Below are 21,334 nucleotides of genomic sequence, written 5' to 3'. Positions count from 1 at the left end.
AGATGTACTTGTACTTGAATCCCACCATTGTAACTTTCCAGTTGTGTGGCTTTGGGGAACTTATGAAACTTTCTGAGCCTTGATTTCTCATCTGTAAAGTGGAGATACTCATACTCCTTGCCATGGTTGTTGTAAGAAATGGAGATGAATTGTGAAAGGCTTAACGCAGTGCCTGCCACATAGTAGGTATTTGCTAAGAGAGAGCTATTAAGACTAAAGAGTTGAAATATACCTTATTTGAAAATATAAAAATATAAATTTTGCAGAGACTGAAGTAACAATTCAATCTTTCTTTAATAACTCCAAATTTCATTAATGTTTTCAGGATTTGCTTTGAGGTTTTACTTGTCTCAGTATGAAAATGGCATCAATACTGTATTGTAGTAATCAAAATTCTGGATAGAGAGTTCCATTTATTGTTATGACACTCTAATATAATAAATCCTGATCTATTTTATATAATAGGAATAAAATAGCATTTATGATATATAAATACTGTAAAAAGAAGACTCAATATATCTTAATTTTCATCTTAGCCTATTGTAATGATCACTCAGATACATAAAATTCTCAGAAGCTTTTGAGGCTCAATGATTTCACAATATAGCATCTGTATTTTGTTAATCAATGCATTAGAACATAGTGTATAGCCATTTATTGAATAATACACTCTCTCCATAAAAATAACATCTACAAATCCCTAATTTTCTAACCACTTTGCACTAGGAAACCTACATCAATGACTATTAGAAATATTTAGGTAAATGGGAATTTGAAATCGTAAGTCCTGAGAAAGTGAGAAAGTTGGTTGTTTTTGTTGAGCAAGATAGTGTGTTAGAATAAAAATTCAAAGTAATTTACAAGTACAATGACTACATATACATTAGTTGAAATTTACTTTATTTTTGTATTTCATTGTAATAATCTCCAGGCTCTGAAGATCAAGTTCTCTACATTGCTAATGACACTGATATCCTGGGTTTTATATATCCATTCAACTACAGTGGCGATCATCAACAAATTTCTCATATTGAACATAATTCAAGAATAACAGGAATGGATGTATATTATCAAAGAGATATGATTATTTGGAGTACTCAGTTTAATCCAGGCGGAATTTTCTACAGAAGGATCCATGGCAGAGAAAAAAGGCAAACGAACAGTGGCTTGATTGTAAGTAAATAAATAATTGAATATTTGAAGGCTCATACCTAACTAACCTTGTTTTCTTTTTTTAAAATCTATCACAATATTTGACTCTAGGAAGTAATTACTGTAGCCAATCATTCTTTCCAATATTGTCCTTATCTAGAAACAAACATTTCCCTACTCATTTACTCTCTGTAGCTGCTCATAAATTATTTTAATTGCATGATTTTGGCTTTGTTTGAATGGAATTGCCTTAGTTGTATAAAATATAATGAATAATACCTAACATTTCTAGAATATTTTATGTTTTATAGTGCTTTCCAATATATTAATTATCACCATGGGTCTTTGTCATCATGAGATGTGATTGGGCACCTTCATTTGTTTTTAGATTAGAATGTAAACTGTCAAAAATACCAGGGGAAATCGTTTCATTTTAAACAATATCAAAAATGTACTTCTCGTCTAAGGAAAGAGATCAACTCAATAGTGTAATCATTTCTCCCAGCTTCTGATAACTGTATTTCAGGGAACATCCACAAAAGAGAAATATTCTTTACTAGTGTATGATGGATATCTTGATTATCATGGTTATTCCTTTTGAGAAAAATGAACTAGGCTATTTGTTTAGATTTGTCATTGTGTACTATCCCTATGCCGGTTTGAATGTATTATGTCTCCCAGAAAAAGCCATATTCTTTGATGCAATCTTGTGGGGCAAACAGAATAGTGGGGATTAAGTTGGAATGTTTGAATTAGGTTTTTGCATGGAGATGCGCCCCACCCAACTGTAGATGATAGGATATTTCCATTGAGGCATGGCCCCACCCATTCAGGGTGGGCCTTGATCAGTGGAGCCATATAAACATGCTGACTCAAAGAGATGGAACTCAGTGCAGCTGTGAGTGATGTTTTGAAGAGAAGCAAGCTTGCTAGAAAGGAACGTCCTGGGAGAAAGCCGTTTTGAGGCTGGAGCTTTGGAGCAGATGCCAGCTGCCTTCCTAGCTAGCAGAGGTTTTCCGGACTCCATTGGCCATCCTCCGGTGAAAGTACCCGATTGCTGACGTGTTACCTTGGATGCTTTGTGGCCTTAAGACTGTAACTGTGTAGTGAAATAAACCCCCGTTTTATAAAAGCCTATCCATCTCTGGTGTTTTGCATTCTGCAGCATTAGCAAACTAGGACAATCCCTTTTGTTTAGGACATGCTAATTTATTCTATATTGTATGTTTTGAAGTAACCTGGGAGGAAAATGATAGATGGATAGATACATTATATTTTTGGAGCCTGGCCCGTTCCCACACAACCAAAAAGGCAAGTTCTGTCACAGCAGGATGTAATTTGATATGTATTTAAAAAGAAGTTACCCTATCTAGAAGTCCTCACTACTTTTTTGCAGTGACGTCTGCTGTAAAGATTTGAATTACTTGAATAACAATTGATACAAAGCTGAAATATCTTTTATTTTTATCAGTAGTAGATAATAAGCTAGTCTTAAAAGGAGAAATATTAGTTGTTAAATTCAGATTTAAATTGAACTAACCCTAAGTAAAAGTCCATATATATCAGAGCTGTTTCTTCAACCCTGCTCCCCCAAACACAGTGCTATATAATAGCTTTAATTGTTTCAAGAACTGTTGTAGCCCAAAGCAATGAAAATTAGCAAATCTTTCTGTCTTCACTCATGTATAATCTCCCCTCTGTGTGCCAGCTCAAAAGGCTGATTCAGAGTCCTGGTTAGCTTTACTCTTCTTGATCTCTCAAGAAGTCTTTGCAAAAACATTGCTCCCATGGTACCATTCCTTCCATAGTTAATGAAGTGGTAAAGAGTATATATACTAAGGAATTAGACTGCCTGAGTTAGAGTCTTACGTTTGCCACTTACTCTCTTAGGTTTTCTGTACTTCGCTTTCCTCATCTTCAAAGATGAAGACTATTAACAGTACTACTTTATGAGGGTTTGAGGATTAAATAGATAAATATGTTTTAAAAGTATTTAAAACAGTTCTTGGCATGTAGTTAAGGCTTTGCAGATGCTTGCTATTAACAGTATAGTGATGAGGCTGATGACGATGATGATGGCGGTAATTTGATGATTAACAAGATGTTCTTATTTCCTTCTACACGATCCCATTAAAATTTATTTTCAACTGACCCTTGTCATGACAATTCTTTTATAGTTTCTAAAATACTCACATCTTTCATTAATTTCTGATTAGAAATTAATTTTATCTACTTTTGCCCTTGAAGAGATTGAAAATGTACAGTGCCCCCTAAGTGAACAGAATGTAAAGCCATATTCCTTTAATATTTGTTAACTAATTTATAATTCTTATATGTACACAAATATATGTAGATATATATTTTATGTGTATATTATTGATGTTTATTTTGTATGCATATATTTTATATATTTTATCTTTAATATCATTAAGTGGTATAGAATCTTTTTAACCAATGACAAAGATAGGATTTAGTCCTCTTCCAATAGGATACAAAACTTTGTTTCTCACCTAGTGGTAATGATAGATTGTGTTGTAGACTTCCTGTTGTATCTTGTTTTTGTTTTTTAGCACAAATGTCTATAACAGCTTTATTTGTAATAGCCCAAAATTGGATTTTTTTTTTTTTAATTTCCCCTCTTCTTAGCCTTACCCGTGAATAACTGCATTCACTAGGGAGAGAAGTGGGTAGCAGTAGGAGTACATTTTCTACCAAGGAGCCCATCATAACTAACTGAAAGTCATGATTATCAGTTTGGAACCTCCGAAACCTGTGTTTTAATATCATGCTCTAAAACATTAGGCGTTCGATAGAAATTCCTGCCAATACATTATAAAAACCACTTCAGTGCTGCATTGATGAAAGCAATGATTTCATAATTACCTTTGCTTTCAAAATCTTTTTGTAATCCCGTTATGTTAATATTATGAAGACATAATAAACCCATTCTTACTACCCTACTTTAATGAGAAATGTGAGTTCTAGGATGATTAAATGACCTTTCCATAGCTGTAGAGCTGTAATGTCTCAAAACTTAGATTTTTACTTAAGAGATGTGTCACTTTTCAGTGTCTCAGTTTACCCATCTGAGCAACAGTTTCAGTACTGAACTATATGATTTCTGAAATCCCTTACAGATAAAAAAAAATCTACGATTCCAAAAAGATGTGTGTCATGGTATATGTCTATCCAGATATTGCAGAGACAATTTGCATTTGTTCCTCTGAAATCCATCTTGTGTCTAAAAGATTGCTTCTCTACACTTACGAATAACTCTGCCATATAAAGTAGCAGTCACCAGCTAGTCATCCATTAGCATAATGGGCATGCAACCTATTCCATCTTCTAAGTTTTGACACAAATTTTAAATGATACCAACCTGAGACTTCCCCACACGTAGGAAAATAAAACTCAAGATTTTTTTCTAGGCTGGTTATGGCATATTGATTTCTGTCCCTGAATCAATAGATGAAGGAAAATGAAACACACAAATCACACTATTAATACTTTAGTTACAACCTTATTATCAGTGAACCAAATGGAAGGAATTAAGTATGTGATAGTAGGATATCTGAATAGCATATTCATGGATCCTGAATATATTGGAATATTACCATTCCTGAAAAGGGCAGGGAATACATTGTATCAGAAATCAGAAGAAAAATATTACTCAGAAAACTTAACTGAAGACCATTCCAAAGGAAGGTAATTTTTAATATGCTGTTTTTTTGTAAGTTATGAGGGGAACACTATTCTGTAATCTATGTAAGATAGTTGGAAAACTAATTATGATTGCAAATTTAAATTTCAAATGCAGACTAAGTTATTTATAATTAGAAATGCTTATGATTTTCTGACCCCCTGGGCTGTATAAAATGGATGGATTTTTTTTCTTTAAGAAAATTACATAATTTAGAACTTAAAAGACTGACATGAATCAATCTATATGTAAAGTATAATGAGATTTCTGAATTTGAATTTTAGTAGTCAGAACAGAATATGATAATATTATGCAACAACTGTACATACTTTCTGGCAGTTTGTCATTTCTAGTATGAAATGCTATACAGCAAAGTACATGATGGTAAACACTATAAAATAGGTCAATGCTTGGAAAAATGCAAATAACTTTAAAAGTACAGATTAGATTTTTAGCATTAAATAGCTAAATGTTCCTGAGCAAAATAAGTGGTTCATCTGATCTATCTGATTTTGAGAAGTGAATATGAAAACCATCCTTTGTTATATTTTCTCTTTTATGCAAAATAGAACGTTCAAGATGGACGTGCTTATAATTTTGTTCATTTTAATAACCTTTTCCTGTCCTTTTTAAAGGATTATTTTAGAAGAAATCTAAGACATAATCTTGTAAGAGTATATGACAGATATGATTCTGTAATTAATGGTACTGAGGAAATTATTGATCAGACTGCATAGCATTTTAAGTTGAACCAGGAAAGGTTTATGCATTCACACTAAAAGCCTTATTTAAAGCCTATGGTATGTTAGGTTTGGTGCTGCATTCTGGGGATACAATAATGATAACAGAACCAGAGGCCTTGTCCTCATGGATTTTATATTCTGGGGCAAGAAGACAAAGTCAAATAAGTTCATTAATAAATAAAAATTCAAATTTTGATAAGTGTTGAAGGAAATAATGGAGTAAGGGAAAAACTCAAATATGATAATTTTTTTTTATTGGATAGGGTGATCAGTGATCAGTAATGGCCTATTTGAAGAGGTTACATTTGAGCCAAGAAGAAAGTAGTATTTTCTTATTTATCTCTATATCTAAGACAATGATTTTATGTCTTATGTAGAGAATGGACTTGATGGGGAAAGATCCAAAAAAAAATGACAGCGTCCGTTTTAGAAGCTTACTGTGGTGGTCCATGTTAGACATGCTGATACTTGGGCTATGGTAGTCTTAATAGAGATGACAGATATGGATAGATCCAGTGTAAATTATGGAAGTATAACAAATTGTTTTCGAATAGATTGAATGTGGGAACTGTGGGAAGGAAGGATTCAAGACTGGGATGTAGATTTCTGGATGACACACTTGATGGATACTGAGAATAGTAAACTGTGGGTTCTGTTTTGATTATGTTACTTTAAGAGAAACAAGTGAAGGTGCCATGTGGTCAGTGTTACAATCAAGGCTGGACCCTAGATCTCTGGGTGAGAGATATAAATTAAAGAATAGTAGCATATAGGAGATATTTTAAACAATGAGGCCAAATCTGATTACAAGGAAAGAGTAGATGGGAAGTAAGGAAGGGCTAGAGCCAAGCCCCGAACCCCAATAAAAAGACAGCATGGAGCAGCCAATGCATTAGGAAATATCAAGAATGTAGAGTCACAGAAACTATGAGAAGAGTATTTTGAGAAATAAGTTGGGTCATATTTCTGTGTACTGCTGAAAGATCAAGCAGATGAAGTCAAAGAAGTGTTCATCAAATTTGGAAATAGAGGTTTATTAAGGACCTTGACAAAAATTTTGGGTTCATAAAAGAGGCAGACATCAGCGAGCAGTTAGTAGTTCTACAGCAGTAGTTCTCAACGGCTATGAAACTTACTCATCTATCACCTTTATTTTCTATTTTGTATTTCCCCCTGCTATAAATAATTTCCAAAAAGACAGATATTTTTGCCATTTTGATGTATTTCTAGAAATTGATATAGTGGTTCATCTATAGCATTTTTAACAGCTTGATTGAGCCATAATTGACATATAATAAGCTGTGTGTGTATATTCCAATATATACAAGATATATATTTTGAAAAGTTCTGATCATCACTATAATCAAAATAACACATCCATAATCCCCAAATGTTCCCTTGTGGCAGCCACTGATAATCCCTCCCTGCCCATCTCCCTGGCATCTCCAGGCAACCACTGATCTGCTTTCCGTCATAGATTAGTTTTCTTTTTCTAAAATTTTAAACATATAAGTACCTTTTTTCCTGGTCTCTCACTCAGCATGATGATGTTGAGATTCATCCATGTTGCTACGTGTATCAGTAAGCCATTCCTTTTTTTCTGAGTAGCATACTGTTGTATGACCATACGTGGCCTGCTTATCCATTCACCTGTGCATGAATTATCATATTTGTACATCACTAAGATTTTTTAAGACATAAATAGAATACTATCACAAAATATTATACTTCAGCTTGCTCTGTTCTCTCAACAAGTTTGACAATCTTACCATGTCTTTGCATTTATCTGTGCCATTCTTTTAATGATTGCATTCATAGTATGGATGCACCAGAGTTTATTTAAATAATTTTATTTTGATGAACATAATTCTTTTTTGTTTTGTTTTGCTATTGTAAATAATGCTTTAATGAATATCTTTGAGCACAAGCATACCAGAGCCTTTATTAAACAGTCCCAACAGTCTACTAAGTGGAAATGAGATTAAAGAGTATTCAGACTTAATTTTGAATAGATACTCCATGATCACCTTCAAAAAGATTAGAAGTTGTTAAATTATCTGCAGCATACGAGCCTGAACTTTTTCCAACACCATTGCCACTGCAACATTAATAATCTTTTAAAATGTTGTCATTTTGTTGTATAATGACTTTTTTGTTTTGATGTACAATTTCTTTATTATTCATGAGGTTCGAATATCTTTTCATATGTTTTATTGACCATTCAAATTTATGTTTCTCTCAATGGTATATTTATAGCCTATGTTCACTTATTCCTTAAAGTGTTTTATTTTCCTTAGGTCTTTTTATGCACTGTTATATGTTGTAAATTCTGGGCTTTTGGAAGACACACACACCCACACACCTATATATTTGCTTCAAAGCTATTTCCTTTGTTTTTGATGATTCCTACCATATAGAACATTTCAAATTTTATGTAGTGTAATATAATTCACATTTCCCTCAAAGCTTGTGCACTTCATATCATACTTAGGAAACTCTTTTTTTATTATTGAGATTGTTCACATACCATACAACTATCCAGAGACCCAAAGTGTACAATCAGTTGCCCATGGTACCATCATACTGCTGTGCATCCATCAACAATTGTTTTTTTTTTTTTTCAATATTTAGAACATTTTCATTACTCCAGAAAAGAAATAAAGACAAAAAAAGGAAGCTCAAATCCTCCCATACCCCCCTCCATTATTGATTTATAGTTTTGGTATAGTACCTTTGTTACTCTTGATGAAACAATGTTAAAATCCTACTAACTGTGGTACATAGTTTGCAATAGTTATATATATATTTTCGTATCTACTCCTCTATTATTAACTTCTAGTTATAGTGTCATACATTTGTTCTAGTTCATGAGAGAGATTTCTAATATTTGGATAGTTAATCACGGACATTGTCCACTACAAGATTCACTGTTTTATGCATTCCCTTCTTTTAACCTCCAACTTTCCCTCTGGTGACATACATGACTCTGAGCTTATCCTTTCCACCATCTTCACACACCATTCAGCACTGTTAGGTATTCTCACAACACGCTACCATCACCTCTGTCCATTTCCAAAGGTTTAAGTTCACCCTGGTTGAGCATTCTGCTCATAATAAGCAACCGCTCCCCATTCTTTAGCCTCATTCTATATCCTGGTAACTTATATTTCATGTCTATGAGTTTACATATTATAATAGATCTTATCAATGAGACCCTGCAATATTTGTCTGTATGTGTCTGTCTTATTTCACTCAATATAGTGCCCTCAAGGTTTCTTCATCAACCCATTTTTTTTTTGACGGTTTTGTTCACACACCATATATTCTGTCCTAAGTAAACAATCGTTGGTTCCCTGTATAGTCAAGTATTTATGTATTCAGCACCATTGCCACTATCTATATAAGGACATCTCCATTTCTTCCACAAAGAAGGAGGAAGAGTCTAAGAAGGCAGAGAGACAAAAGAAAAAGAAAGAAGAGAGAAAAACAACAACAACAACAAAAACTAAACATGACAGCTAGAAAGCAACAAAAGGAAAGATAGCATTAACTTAAAGTAGAATAAAGAGTCAGACAACATCATCAATGCCAGGAGTCCCAAACCCTTCCCTTCTCACCAGCCCCCCCCCCCCCCACCATATGCATTCAGCTTTGGTATATTGCCTTTGTTAAATTAAAGGAAGCATAATACAATGTTTCTGTTAATTGTAGTCTCTAGTTTGCATTGATTGTATTTTCCCCCCAATCCCACCCTGTTTTTAATACCTTTCAATGTTGACATTCATTTGTTCTACCTCATGTAAAAACATATTTGTACCTTTTATTACAATTATTGAGCACCGTAAGTTTCACTGAGTTATACAGTCCCAGTCTTTATCTTTCATCTTTTGTTCTGGTGTCCCACATTGTCCTAACTTTCCTCTTTCAAACATACTCACAGTCATCTTTGTTCAGTGTACTTACATTGCTGTGCTATTATCTCCCAAAACTGTGTTCCAAACTTCTCACTCCTGTCTTTTCCTTTCTGTCTGCAGTGTTTCCTTTAGTGTTTTCTGTAGAGCAGGTATCTTTTTCACAAACTCTGTCATTGTCTGTTTGTCAGAGAATATTTTAAGCTCTCCCTCATATATTCTGTTTGGGGTACGCTGCGCTTCTTGGATCCATAATTTTATATCTTTCATAAGAGATGGAAACATTTTGGTTGATTATTTCCTCTATTATTGCTTCTGCCCCTTTTCCCTTCTCTTTTCCATCTGGGACACCAATGACAATGACATGTACATTCCTGCTTTTTGTTTTGTCCTTAAGTTCCCAGAGACGTTGCTCATATTTTTCCATGCTTTTCTCTATCTGTTCTTTTGTGTGCAGGCTTTCAGGTACCCTGTTCTCCAGTTCCTGAGTGTTTTCTTCTGCCTCTTGAAATCTGCTGTTGTATGTTTTCATTGTGTCTTTCATATCTTGTGCTGTGCCTTTCATTTCCACAGATCCTGCCAATTGGTTTTTTGAATTTTCAATTTCTACCTTATGTATGCCCAGTGTTTTCATTATACACCTCATCTCTTTTGCCATATCTTCCCTAAACTTGTTTAATTGATTTAGTGTTAGTTGTTTCAATTCCTGTATCTCAGTTGAAGTGTAAGTTTGTTCCTTTGGGCCATAACTTCATTTTTCTTAGTGTAGGTTGTAGTTTTCTGTTGTCTAGGCATCTGGTTTCCTTAGTTACCCCAATCAGGTTTTTCCAGACCAGAACAGGCTCAGGTACCAGAAGGAGGAAATATTTGGAATCTGGTTTCCCTGAGTATGTGTCTTAGAAAATTGGTACACCATATGGGGCCTCAAGTCACTGTGCTTTTCTGCCCAGGAGGTGGTGCCTGTCAGCCTGTAACTCCAGACTGGTTTAAGGATGTGTGGCCTGTAGCTGTTTCCCCTCAGGCTCTGGGATCCGGTTCTGAATGGAAAGTGGGTAGTAGAACTGGGCCCCACCTCTTTCGTCTTAGGGAAAATAGAACCCTAGGGAGAGGTCATTGGCATTTGAATGGGCTCTCTGCCTGTGCTATCTCCACCCATGTCTGGGTCAGAGTGTTGGGAACTGAAAATGGCTGAGGCTTTCTCCACTGAACTGAAAAAGGGACACAAAGCTCCCTTCAGGGTGAATCCGCGGCCACCCTCCAGATCTCCAAGGTCAGTTTTCACCAAAAGCCTCTGTCTACTTGTTGGGGATTTGTATCTTGTTTTGAGCAGACCATGTTTGTTAATTAAAACCCCAATTGGAGTTCAGTTGAGCTATATTCACTTGCTTGGAGAGTGCTGCTCTCTAGCACTGCGAGGCTTTGCAGCTCGGGCTGCCATGGGGCAGGGAGCTCCCAGCTCAGGTCCACAGTTTTTACTTACAGATTTTGTGCTGTGATCTTGGGCATTCCTCCCAATTCAGGCTGGTGTATAATTAGTGGACAGTCACGTTTGTCCCCCCGCAGTTATTTCAGATTATTTACTAGTTGTTCCTGATTATTAGTTGTTCCAGGGGGACAAAGTAGCTTCCACTCCTCTCTACACCCCCATCTTCTTCCTAGGAAGCTCTTTTAATAAAAATGGTTATGGAACTATTTCCTTTTCTATGTTAATACTTTTGTACTTTTTTAGTCTTCACATTTAAGTTTTTGATCTATCTGTAATTTCATGTGTATATACAGTTCAATGTAGAGATTTAACTTGTACCCTAAATATTGAATAGTCAGCCATTCTCCTTTGATAAAGCAGTCCTATTGTGTTCTATAATAATAAAGTCTCAAAAATATGTGAGTGTTTATGGAGTCTCCATTCTATTCTTTTGATCTTTTGTCAATATATGTACCAGTAACATACTTTTAAAATTTATTTTAGCATTATAGTATATTTTGGTATGTCATAGGGCAAGTTACATATAATATATCCTCATTTTCTTTCAGAATCTCTAGATATTCTTGCATATTTGCCATTCTAGGAATTTTTTAGAATATGCTTGGAAGAATAAACACATAAATTGGAATTGAATTGGGATTGCATTGCATTTACAGATTAATTTATGAGCAGTTATGTTAATGTAATGAAGTGACTATGCTAGATTTCTTAATAATGAACTATTGATGTGTACCTGGGATTAAAGTATGTCATACATTATAAATATTATCTAAGTATACAACATTTTCTGGCTGTAATAAGAAATATATGGTTTTACACGAAAGTTTATTTTTTCAGAGATCAACTTAATTTTTTTTTTCCTAGAGCAGATAGTCACATTGTGGGTGTATGTCTTTCTCTCAGGGCCCTAAAGAATAAAATCATCATATATGCTATAGAAGTTGAATGAAAAATATGAATTTTATGTGGGATAATGAATCTGCAAATAAATATTTATATAATTCTTACAGAAGTATCTTTGAACTGTTATGTCCAGCTGGCAGAGTGTTATTGTCATACTTTCTCCCCAGTTTCCAGCAGTTAGTATGTTAGAGGCTTTTCCTGTTTCTATAGAAACTTATTTTATAATTGAGATGTATTAAAGTGCCTCAATATAAAGTCATAACATGTTAGGAAAATTTCAACCTCAGTGAATTATCATTGGATTTAAAGTTCACAATGTGGTAAGAAGAGGGAGACAGGACTCTCCTTATCATTTCCATAGGCCTTAAAACCATTTTGTTTCCCCAGTTGACTTTCAATACTGCAAACTAATTTAAACATAATGTGGGCCAGGTAGATAAATATAAATAAAACCTTCAAAAGTTATTTTAATAAAATTTGTTTAATATATAAGCATGTCTTCAGAAGTACTTAATTGTAAGAGTAAAAAGCACAGACTTAACAAAACATTCAAATAGTACAAACGTGTACATAGTAAAAAATAGGAGTGCACCCATGTCCACAATCTCGATACTCCAGTGTCCAAACTTGCAAAATTTTCATTTTTTGGTGGTTTTCACCATGTCATTTCAGTTTAATGGAGGCAGAGAAGCTGAGAACTGTTCTTAAAGTGAACAAAATCAAAGCACTTATATCAACTAGTTCAATATTCAGTGAAAATCTGATTCATAGGAAGAGTTTAAGATGAAAAGGTCTGTCAGAAAAAAATTGACAAAGTCTCATACTTGAGACAAATATAAAGAAAATTAGTAGAGTTATTTATCTTACTGGGTATGAATTAGGTAATTCCATATTTTGTGCAGAAGGTACGGTAGTGAATAATTTGCTTAAGATCATGAGGAAAATGGGGGCTCTTCTGGTTGGAACATCATTCACAGATTTACTGAAGATCTGAATTTTTGCCAGAGACCTCCTATTTGATGTAGCAGAACACTCAATTTCATGGTGCAACTTTTCTTGCTTCACTTAATTCCAAAGATCACACTGGTTGCTTCAGTAAAATATAGAAACAAACTTACTTTGATAATGACCCTTTTTTTTTTCTGAGCTCCTGCCTTCTTTTCTGCTGGTCCATCAAAGAACAGGTTCTTCTTTTGTACGTTCATCTTATCATCCTCTTGCACTGAAGGATATTATGGATTTAAAGTAGGTAACGCAGTGTCTCGTGTGCAATAAGTGCTCAGCATTGAACATTGTGGCAGTTAATATTATTGTCTTGATCTCAATGGATGGCCCAAATATCCATCAGATTGAACAAGCAAGAGTTTGAGGGTTATCCCTTACAACTTACTCTTCTCATCCTCAGTATTCAGTTCATCCCAAGTTTCAATTTTTTTTATCTCCAGATAGATCCCATTTTTGTCCACTTTTGTCACACAGCAACCTGGATTAAACTTTCCCACTCGCCCCATGGAGTCCATTAAGTAAACCTCCTCTGAGTTTCCTGCATACATTTTTAGTCCCTAGTCCCAAGCCATTTCCTACACCATAGCCCAAGTGATCTCAGCATATCAATCTGATCATGATATTCAAATCACAAGTCCACAGGCCTTTCATGATATAGAGCCTCCTTTCCCTCCACATTCCTTCTATCTATAGATAGATACCTACATGCCTACAAACACAAATTTTGACATAGGCATATTTCCATTCATAGAATGCAACTTCTATCCTCTTCAGAACCTTCATACATGCTATTCCCTCTTCCTCCCTTAATTATTCCGATGAAACAAAACTCTTTTATTAAGAAGACACCACTTCCATTACTATTACTATTTTAAAGCTTGGCCTTAATTTAGGCATTGGAGATCTCCCCCTACATATCGTATTTTCAATTCTCCCAAATGGTCTAATTGAACCAACATTTTCTGCTTGAAGGGACAGACTCACAAACAACTGACTATTATCTGAAGAAGTAAAGGAAGTAGTCCACAAGGTAGACTCTTTATTATGCCAGTTTCAGTATACTTGTCTGTTTAGACTTGGCAATTTCATTGTTAGTTAATCCAGGGAGTAATAAGATACTAAAAGATGGATTCATTTTAATGAGCTAGCAGTGAAATGAAAAATTCACAGTCTGAATGAATTTGCTAGATAAGAGTCATTGAGCTATAAGAGCCCATTTTACATGAGTGTGTACATGTACATATCCTATGAATATACAGTACACATACATCTACTAAAAAGATTGAAAATTCTTGTTTATCCACAGGTTCTTACCTAGTGATTCTGGAGGCCCACTGCCAATATTAGCTTCTCTGACTCTTCCTTTCCAATGTATTCATTGTTGTCTTAATCCCCTTTTTGATGGATACCTGATTTATCAATGTCGACTCCTTTAGCCTCTTAAAGGCATGAGTTACAAACAAATGTATGTAAATAAAGCAGCTAAGCAAGTAATAAGTGAGTGAAGCAGGTTTGACACAAGCATTAGGGACCCTGGTGATAGTGGCGAACTAAAGAATGCATGTCCCATTAAATCAGGGGCAGCAGCTGATTGGCTCTGCTATTCTAGAATATTGGCCCAGTTTTAATATATTACCTTATATATTATAATTTTTCAAGAAAATCCAAAGGTTTTGATTTTTAAAGTGATATCTTCTAAATTTTAAAAGTTAGAATCTACTTAATTTTATTTTTCATTTTAATTTAAATTTAGATCTCAATCTAGGATTTTGCAGTCTCTGCTTTCTGGCAGCTTTGCGTAATTCTCATGATAATATTATGCTTAAATTGAAATGTTTAGAGGATGTTTTGCTTCCTTATTTCCATGTCTTTCACCTAGGGGGATAAAGTGAACCGTTGCCCTTGTAAGCTACAACAAATTCTTCACTTGCTGACTAATGCCTAAAAATTCACAATTAGCACAATACACATACTATATAAAATGCCAGCTTACCTGGAATGGGCACTATTCTCAATTGTTACATAATTCAGTGTTTATAAATTGATGTTATCTCACAAATCATTTCATAGAAAGTCTTTATGTAGGCCACATAATTCATAGAGAAAAACTTGGACTAGGTCTTAAACCAAGTTCTCCTGACTCCAAATTTAGCGTTTATATGATAGCATGAAGAAAGTCTTTGGGAGTCATTTTTGCTTTCTGGGGGGAAAGGAGTAAGATTAGAAGAAGTAAATTTTATAGAAAACTGAGAATGCTGAAACAAAAAAAAACAAAAACAAAGTGAGGGACAAGATTATATACAAATATTGAATCTGTATCTAAAGATAGATTTTGTCTTTTTCAGAAATTGTTTGAGAATTACATATTTTTATTGGTTTGTCTTTCCCTTAATGGGAGTTTGTGCCAAGTTGACATAGTCCTAAAGTAGAGTACTGTAGCCTTAAAATTATTTGGATTGAAATAGTCTGTTCTCCAAAATAATTGTAAACAGAATCTAGGACTTTTATTGCTGAAGTAGGTTTCAACTATTACATATTCTATTTCTAAATATAACTTTTCCTTGTTTATTTTTATATTTCACCTTTGCTTCCTTGATTGAAATAATAAATAGCTAGATGTCTGATAACTGATTAATGTCTAATCAGTTTCTTGATTGAAATGTTAAATATCTAGATATTTTTATAACATTTGTGAATCAGTAGAACTTAGTAATATCTAGAATTTTTGTAGTTAGTATTTTTCTTCCATTTTTGGGTTTATGGGAATTTATTCTGATTCATATTGTATTTGGGGGCCAGAAATAATATTAATAGCCTTTTCACTTACTGTGGGATGTGCCAACACACACATACACACAATTTCTTGAGAGTGGCTTTACATGTTTGTTTTAATAACATGGCATTATGAGATAATTAACTTTGTTAAAATGAATGGAATTTTCCATTCTCAGATTGTCTGCAAAGATGAAAAAAATCACAAACAAATAAAATATATGACATCACTTGAAGCTATCCTTGTATTAAACATATTTTCTTAAGTTACATGCTTACTATAGGAATATTGGTTTAAAAGACAGCATTCCCATGATTGGAATGCTTGTACTCCCCTTTCATGCTCTTTCCTCCTTCCTTGATTTAAAACACATGTCTCCTGTGACTTACCTTTTTAGTTTACTGAAGCTGGAATTAGAAAAGATACCTTACAATCCACAGCTGTAAAGGATTAGTAATTTAGAGCAATAAACTCTAATTTTGTTACAATCAAGCTGTCAGTTTTTCTGAAGGATCTAAGGGTTTCATTCATTTGGCTACTGTATCCCTACAAAGAAGATGGCCTGAGGCCCCCAAAAGTTAGTTCTATATTTATAGAGCTTATTAGGGGAAAAACCTGTCTAGAGAAAGAAGTCAAAATGTGTCTTCTACTTTGTGCAACAAAATGAGCAATCCTTTTTGCTGTCAGTGTCACCCCATGCTTCTACAGGCTCTTCAAAATGGCACATTTTATTAGTGCCTGCAGTTCATCAGCCTGTCTAATGAACTAGCCAAGGGGACAACTGTACAATTTATATTTTCTTCTTCTTTCAGTTTGGTGTGTTTGTTTTGTTTTGTTTTGTTTTGTTTTTAGCCTCTATGGAGACAAAGGTCTTAGCTGTCCTGTTTTCTCATATCAGACTCTACATCCACTCCCAGAACATTAATTGGTTTTCTGTTTTCCCTCATTGTGTACTTACCTGATTGATTTTGATGCCTTTCCATCAATTCCCTGTTTATAATATGAAAACCCATCGGGAACTTCTGCTTTTCACCCTCCAGCCAACATCCATTCACTATGAGCCTCTTTTACATGGCCCATACTATTCACCATCCTGCTCATTCTGTGAGCAATAAAGTGGGATTTGTTTTTTGTTTGTTTGTTTGTTTTCATTGCTATAGAAGTCACTACAGAGCTTCAATTCCTAATATGGCCATAGATTTGTTATGAATAGGACCATTCTGTTGCTTTTCTCTTAGTTATGATGTGTTTTTCAGTGTTGAGTAGTGAGTTATTAAGGATAAACCCCTATTAATACCTTCACTCTGCACCCTTATTCTCTGAAAGCCATCTTGTCAGTGAGCATATCATGGCTTCAGATTGAATTAATTGGTGATGACCATCATTATCTCATATTCTAAGTACAGCAGTTATTACTAGAATCCACTAGGGATTCCTGGATCCAGGAACCAGAGAATAAATGTACAGACTTGAACAACTCTGCAACTCACTAGCATCTCTTGGGCTGAGCATGAAATGCAAAGTTTATCCCTTTCCCTAATCAATATTCTTTGTCTTAGAAATGCAAACTAAATTTGAGTTATCCTTCTAGAATTCACCATTTATGGATGCTTCACCAGCCTGCTCACCTGCAAAGGCATCACTAAATAAAACTTCTGAATGCTCTATGGACATTAGGAATTAGGATTCTTAATTGTCAGCAGGCCAGGTGTAGCACCTATGTAGAGCAGGTTTAGAAAAATAATCGGCATTTTTTTTAGCCTGAATGATATAACATGAAAATTCTAAATTCAAAAAGTGTAACTTTGCATGAAATGTATCATATTTTGACAGACAGACCATTAGAATAGAAAAATCACATGTATGTCATTACATCTCATAAAGGAAAAATAAGTAAATTTCTATGCTTATGCTAGATAACTAACATTGTATTTTTGAAACACTAAAGGTTTGCTCTTGAAAAGATAAATATGCCCAACAGGCTCTAAACAGCTTATAATGGTGATTTTTGCCATTGTCTCTCATATTTGTGAATTTCTGACTCACGCTGACATGCACATACCATTTGGTTATATATTTACTTTTAATTATTATATAAATGCTGCCAAACTGAAAAAAATCCAGTCAGTTTAGATAATTCTTTAGCATTTGCAAATGATTTTGTGGTTTGACTCAGACAAATCCTTATATGTTTCCTATCTACAAATTTCATTTTTATGACACTTCTAGAGAATGCTGTATTGCAAAGTGCTTTACAGTTAATTTGAGGTAACCCTGAGATATCACTGGGTTGATGGATTTTATTTATTAGATTTGAGAGAATAGTGTACTACAACATTTCATAATCTCAGTTTTTAATCCAATAGGAGAATATACTTATGATAAATTTTATTAGAAAGTATCCATGTGCTATGTGTTCAGTTCAAGTCACATCTCCCTTCTTTGAGATCCCAGTAACTATGTAGCAGAGAGTGACTTCAATGCCTGTTACTTGGCATCCAAAGTTCTCTTAGAGATGCTCACTGTCTTCCCCCTTTAATCTAAGCCCACTGTTTAAGAAAATTTGCTGACCACTAAGCAACACAAGAAATCATCATGTGTTAAAAATCCATGTTTCTTCTTGTTGCCACGTCCTAATAATGCTCTCACACATTGACTACATATCTAGCTGTAATCACCTTCAAATAATTGTATCTATTTTTTATATGTCACATCTGGGAATCCATTCTCACTTTTGAGTACGCAAAATAAACCTGAACTTGTTAAATTAATTACTACACTAGCTCCTGCTCAAAGTGATCACATTGATTGAACGGTGCAGAGCATGTGTTATTTTCTTTGCTTGATTCCCAATGAACTCTCTCTTTTCTCACCATAATCAAGTAAGTCTTTCTACCAAGCAGAAAATCCAAGCTAGCAGATTTAATATGAGTGACAGACATTATAACTTGCCTTAAAAGATGTTTGAATACACTATCTTTCTAAATGTCTCCATCTGTACTAATAATTTTCCAAGTTTTAAATCCAATTGTGTATGGTGAGGATGCATAATAACTGTGACTTTTTAACATTGCTGAAGAGAGTATATATTGCTAAAACTCTCTGAAAAAAATTGTGTTAGGATTTACTCAAGCTAAGCATATGTATATCCTAAGAAGTAATCATTCCATTCCTGAGTAAATACCCAACAGAAATAAGTGCTTGTGTCCACCAAGAGACATATACAAGAATATTCATAGCTTTGGGTATAATGGCCCAAAACTGTAAACAAGCCACATGGATGTAGATTGATCAGGAGAATGGTAAATCAATAGAAAGGTACACAAATTGTGTTATTCTGTACAATGATATACTGTCCAGCAATGAGAAAATTAACTGACACATAGAAGAACATGGACAAATGTCACAGACAATGTTGAGTGAAAGTCATAAATGAGTATGATTCCATTTATATGGATTGGTTTAAACTAATCAAGGGTGTTAGGAGTCAGAATTGTGGTTAGTCTCGGGAATACTGACTGAGAGAGTTCACAGGAAAACCTTCTAGAGTGCTGGAAATATTCTAGCATGGTGGTGGCTAAATAGTGGTAACACAGGTAATACTGCAGTGGGCTATACACTTAATATTTGTGTAGTGATACAACTATACAAATAATAAAATAAAGTATGTATATTTTAAAAGAATATATGTATCAATTAACACCTGACCATATTGACATAATACTTGTCCCCAGAATCTCAACCTATAGATAAAGAAACATTAATTTCTTTTTGAAAATACTGTGTTTTGTTGTTTTGTTTTAGTGTCCTGAATTTAAAAGGCCCAGGGACATTGCAGTTGACTGGGTTGCTGGAAATATTTACTGGACGGATCATTCTAGAATGCACTGGTTCAGTTACTACACCACTCACTGGACCAGTCTGAGGTACTCTGTCAACGTAGGACAGCTGAACGGCCCCAACTGCACTAGACTCTTAACAAATATGGCTGGAGAACCCTATGCTATTGCTGTAAACCCTAAGAGAGGGTAGGTTAATGACTTGGTGTTTATATTTTTTGAAATGAGTATCTGCTTTTTGAGATTGCCCATCTGTGTCCTCTATTTTTGTTTCTGCAATGAGTGTTCAATATGTAATAGATTAACAAAACTTCTTAAAATCCCTTTACCTCTCCTTCCGTACAAAACCATGTCCTTTCTACACCAAATGGTGGTTCAAAACATACAGTTTTCTTGAATGGTTGCTACAATATACAATCGGTGTGTGTATGTGTGTGTGTGAGAGCACCTGTCTGTGTGTGTTTGTATGCGAGTTTTGCAGAATAATGAAACTGATATGATAAACATATAACCACTAATAATTTGAAATGGAATTTTCAAGATATTAAACATAGAAAGTATAGAGTATTGATGTTTTTTGTTAATTGTGATTATAAAAGATGGAGGCATATATAAAAGCAAATTCAAGCAATTTAATACAAACATTTCCTTCTTTTACTTTAAGAGGTAAATCTATAAGCAATGACAAAAATGGAAATAAGAAAATATGAAATAACACTCCTAATCATCCATAAAGTGGGTCATTGGATCCTGAGTAAAGCGGGGTGACCATTATGTGCTATTTGCATGTAGGTAGTATTGTATCTTCTAAATGAGGAGAATCATTTGTTTGAGAAAATCATTAACTCTCTATTTTTAAAAAGCATATTGATCCAACATCAATAATAGAATGAATTTTCTGTCACCACAAAGATATTTTCAAGTGGTGAAAATATTTTTCCTGTGGGATTTTGATGGAAGTTTCAAAATCAAACTTGGGACATCAATTAATAAGTGAAGATTTATCCTATTAAGTGGTAGTTCTCAAAATTTAGTGTGCATAGGTAAGTCTTTGTATAAATTGCAGATTCCTGGGACCCTCTATTGGGAGTTTGCATTCTGTAGGTTAGAGTTGGGACCAGGAATCTGCTTTTTAAGGAACTCTGGGTTGATTCTAATGAGCATGAACTGGAGAGGCTGCTCTTTTGAAGGAGAGTCAGGTTGTAATAGCACCATCACCCGGCTAACCTCCTTCACCTACCGTCTTCAGGATGATGTACTGGACCGTCATTGGGGACCACTCCCACATTGAAGAAGCAGCCATGGATGGTACTCTGAGGAGGATTTTAGTGCAAAAGAAATTGCAGAGACCCACAGGTATGATGCGTTTCTGTTCCACTCTAAAATGGGAAGTGGCATGATAAGCACATTAGTGTTACAGTTCTTTATAGTTTCATTAGCAATACGATCATTTTTACAAGTGGGTAAAATAATTTATGGTATGACTTTATGAAATTCACTAATATTTCATGTTGTATTTTCCCAACTTAAAAGTCAGGTCCTTCTCATACCATCAGTTATATTTTGGGGATTTTACCTGAAATTTACCTACGTTGTATGAAATTTTGGCAGCAGTGTATTAGGGTATTTTTACAGATATATGTTAACCATGCTGGGATGAAGATGGTGATAGTCCTAGAAGATTAGAGACAAAATGGACAAAGAAGTGGGAAATTAGAAATAATTTTTGAGAGAGGTTTGGTGACTGCTTACTTTTTCATTCACATCTCTTTTCAGTCTGGTTTCAATCTCGCTCCCAGCATGTCTCCTAAGCTACCACTAC

General features: G+C 34.4%; 1 protein-coding gene across 5 annotated transcripts in view; it reads left to right on the top strand.

The window, feature by feature from the left end:
• LRP1B (LDL receptor related protein 1B) overlaps positions 1-21,334 on the top strand; it is a 1,893,223-nt gene that overhangs the window by 1,754,643 nt on the left and 117,246 nt on the right. For 4 of the 5 annotated variants that reach the window (XM_037849262.1, XM_037849261.1, XM_037849260.1 and 1 more), the window contains 3 exons: positions 932-1,173; positions 19,478-19,701; positions 20,762-20,868. In XM_037849262.1, the coding sequence (XP_037705190.1) occupies positions 932-1,173; positions 19,478-19,701; positions 20,762-20,868 (573 nt within the window). Of the gene's footprint in view, positions 1-931; positions 1,174-19,477; positions 19,702-20,761; positions 20,869-21,334 lie in introns of those variants that run through there. The other variant, XM_037849263.1, reaches the window with a different exon arrangement.

Source organism: Choloepus didactylus, chromosome 9 (assembly GCF_015220235.1).
Source record: "Choloepus didactylus isolate mChoDid1 chromosome 9, mChoDid1.pri, whole genome shotgun sequence".
NCBI classification, from domain to species: domain Eukaryota; kingdom Metazoa; phylum Chordata; class Mammalia; order Pilosa; family Megalonychidae; genus Choloepus; species Choloepus didactylus.
The sequence above is the reverse complement of the archived record's forward strand: the minus strand, read 5'-3'. Positions and strand labels throughout refer to the sequence as shown.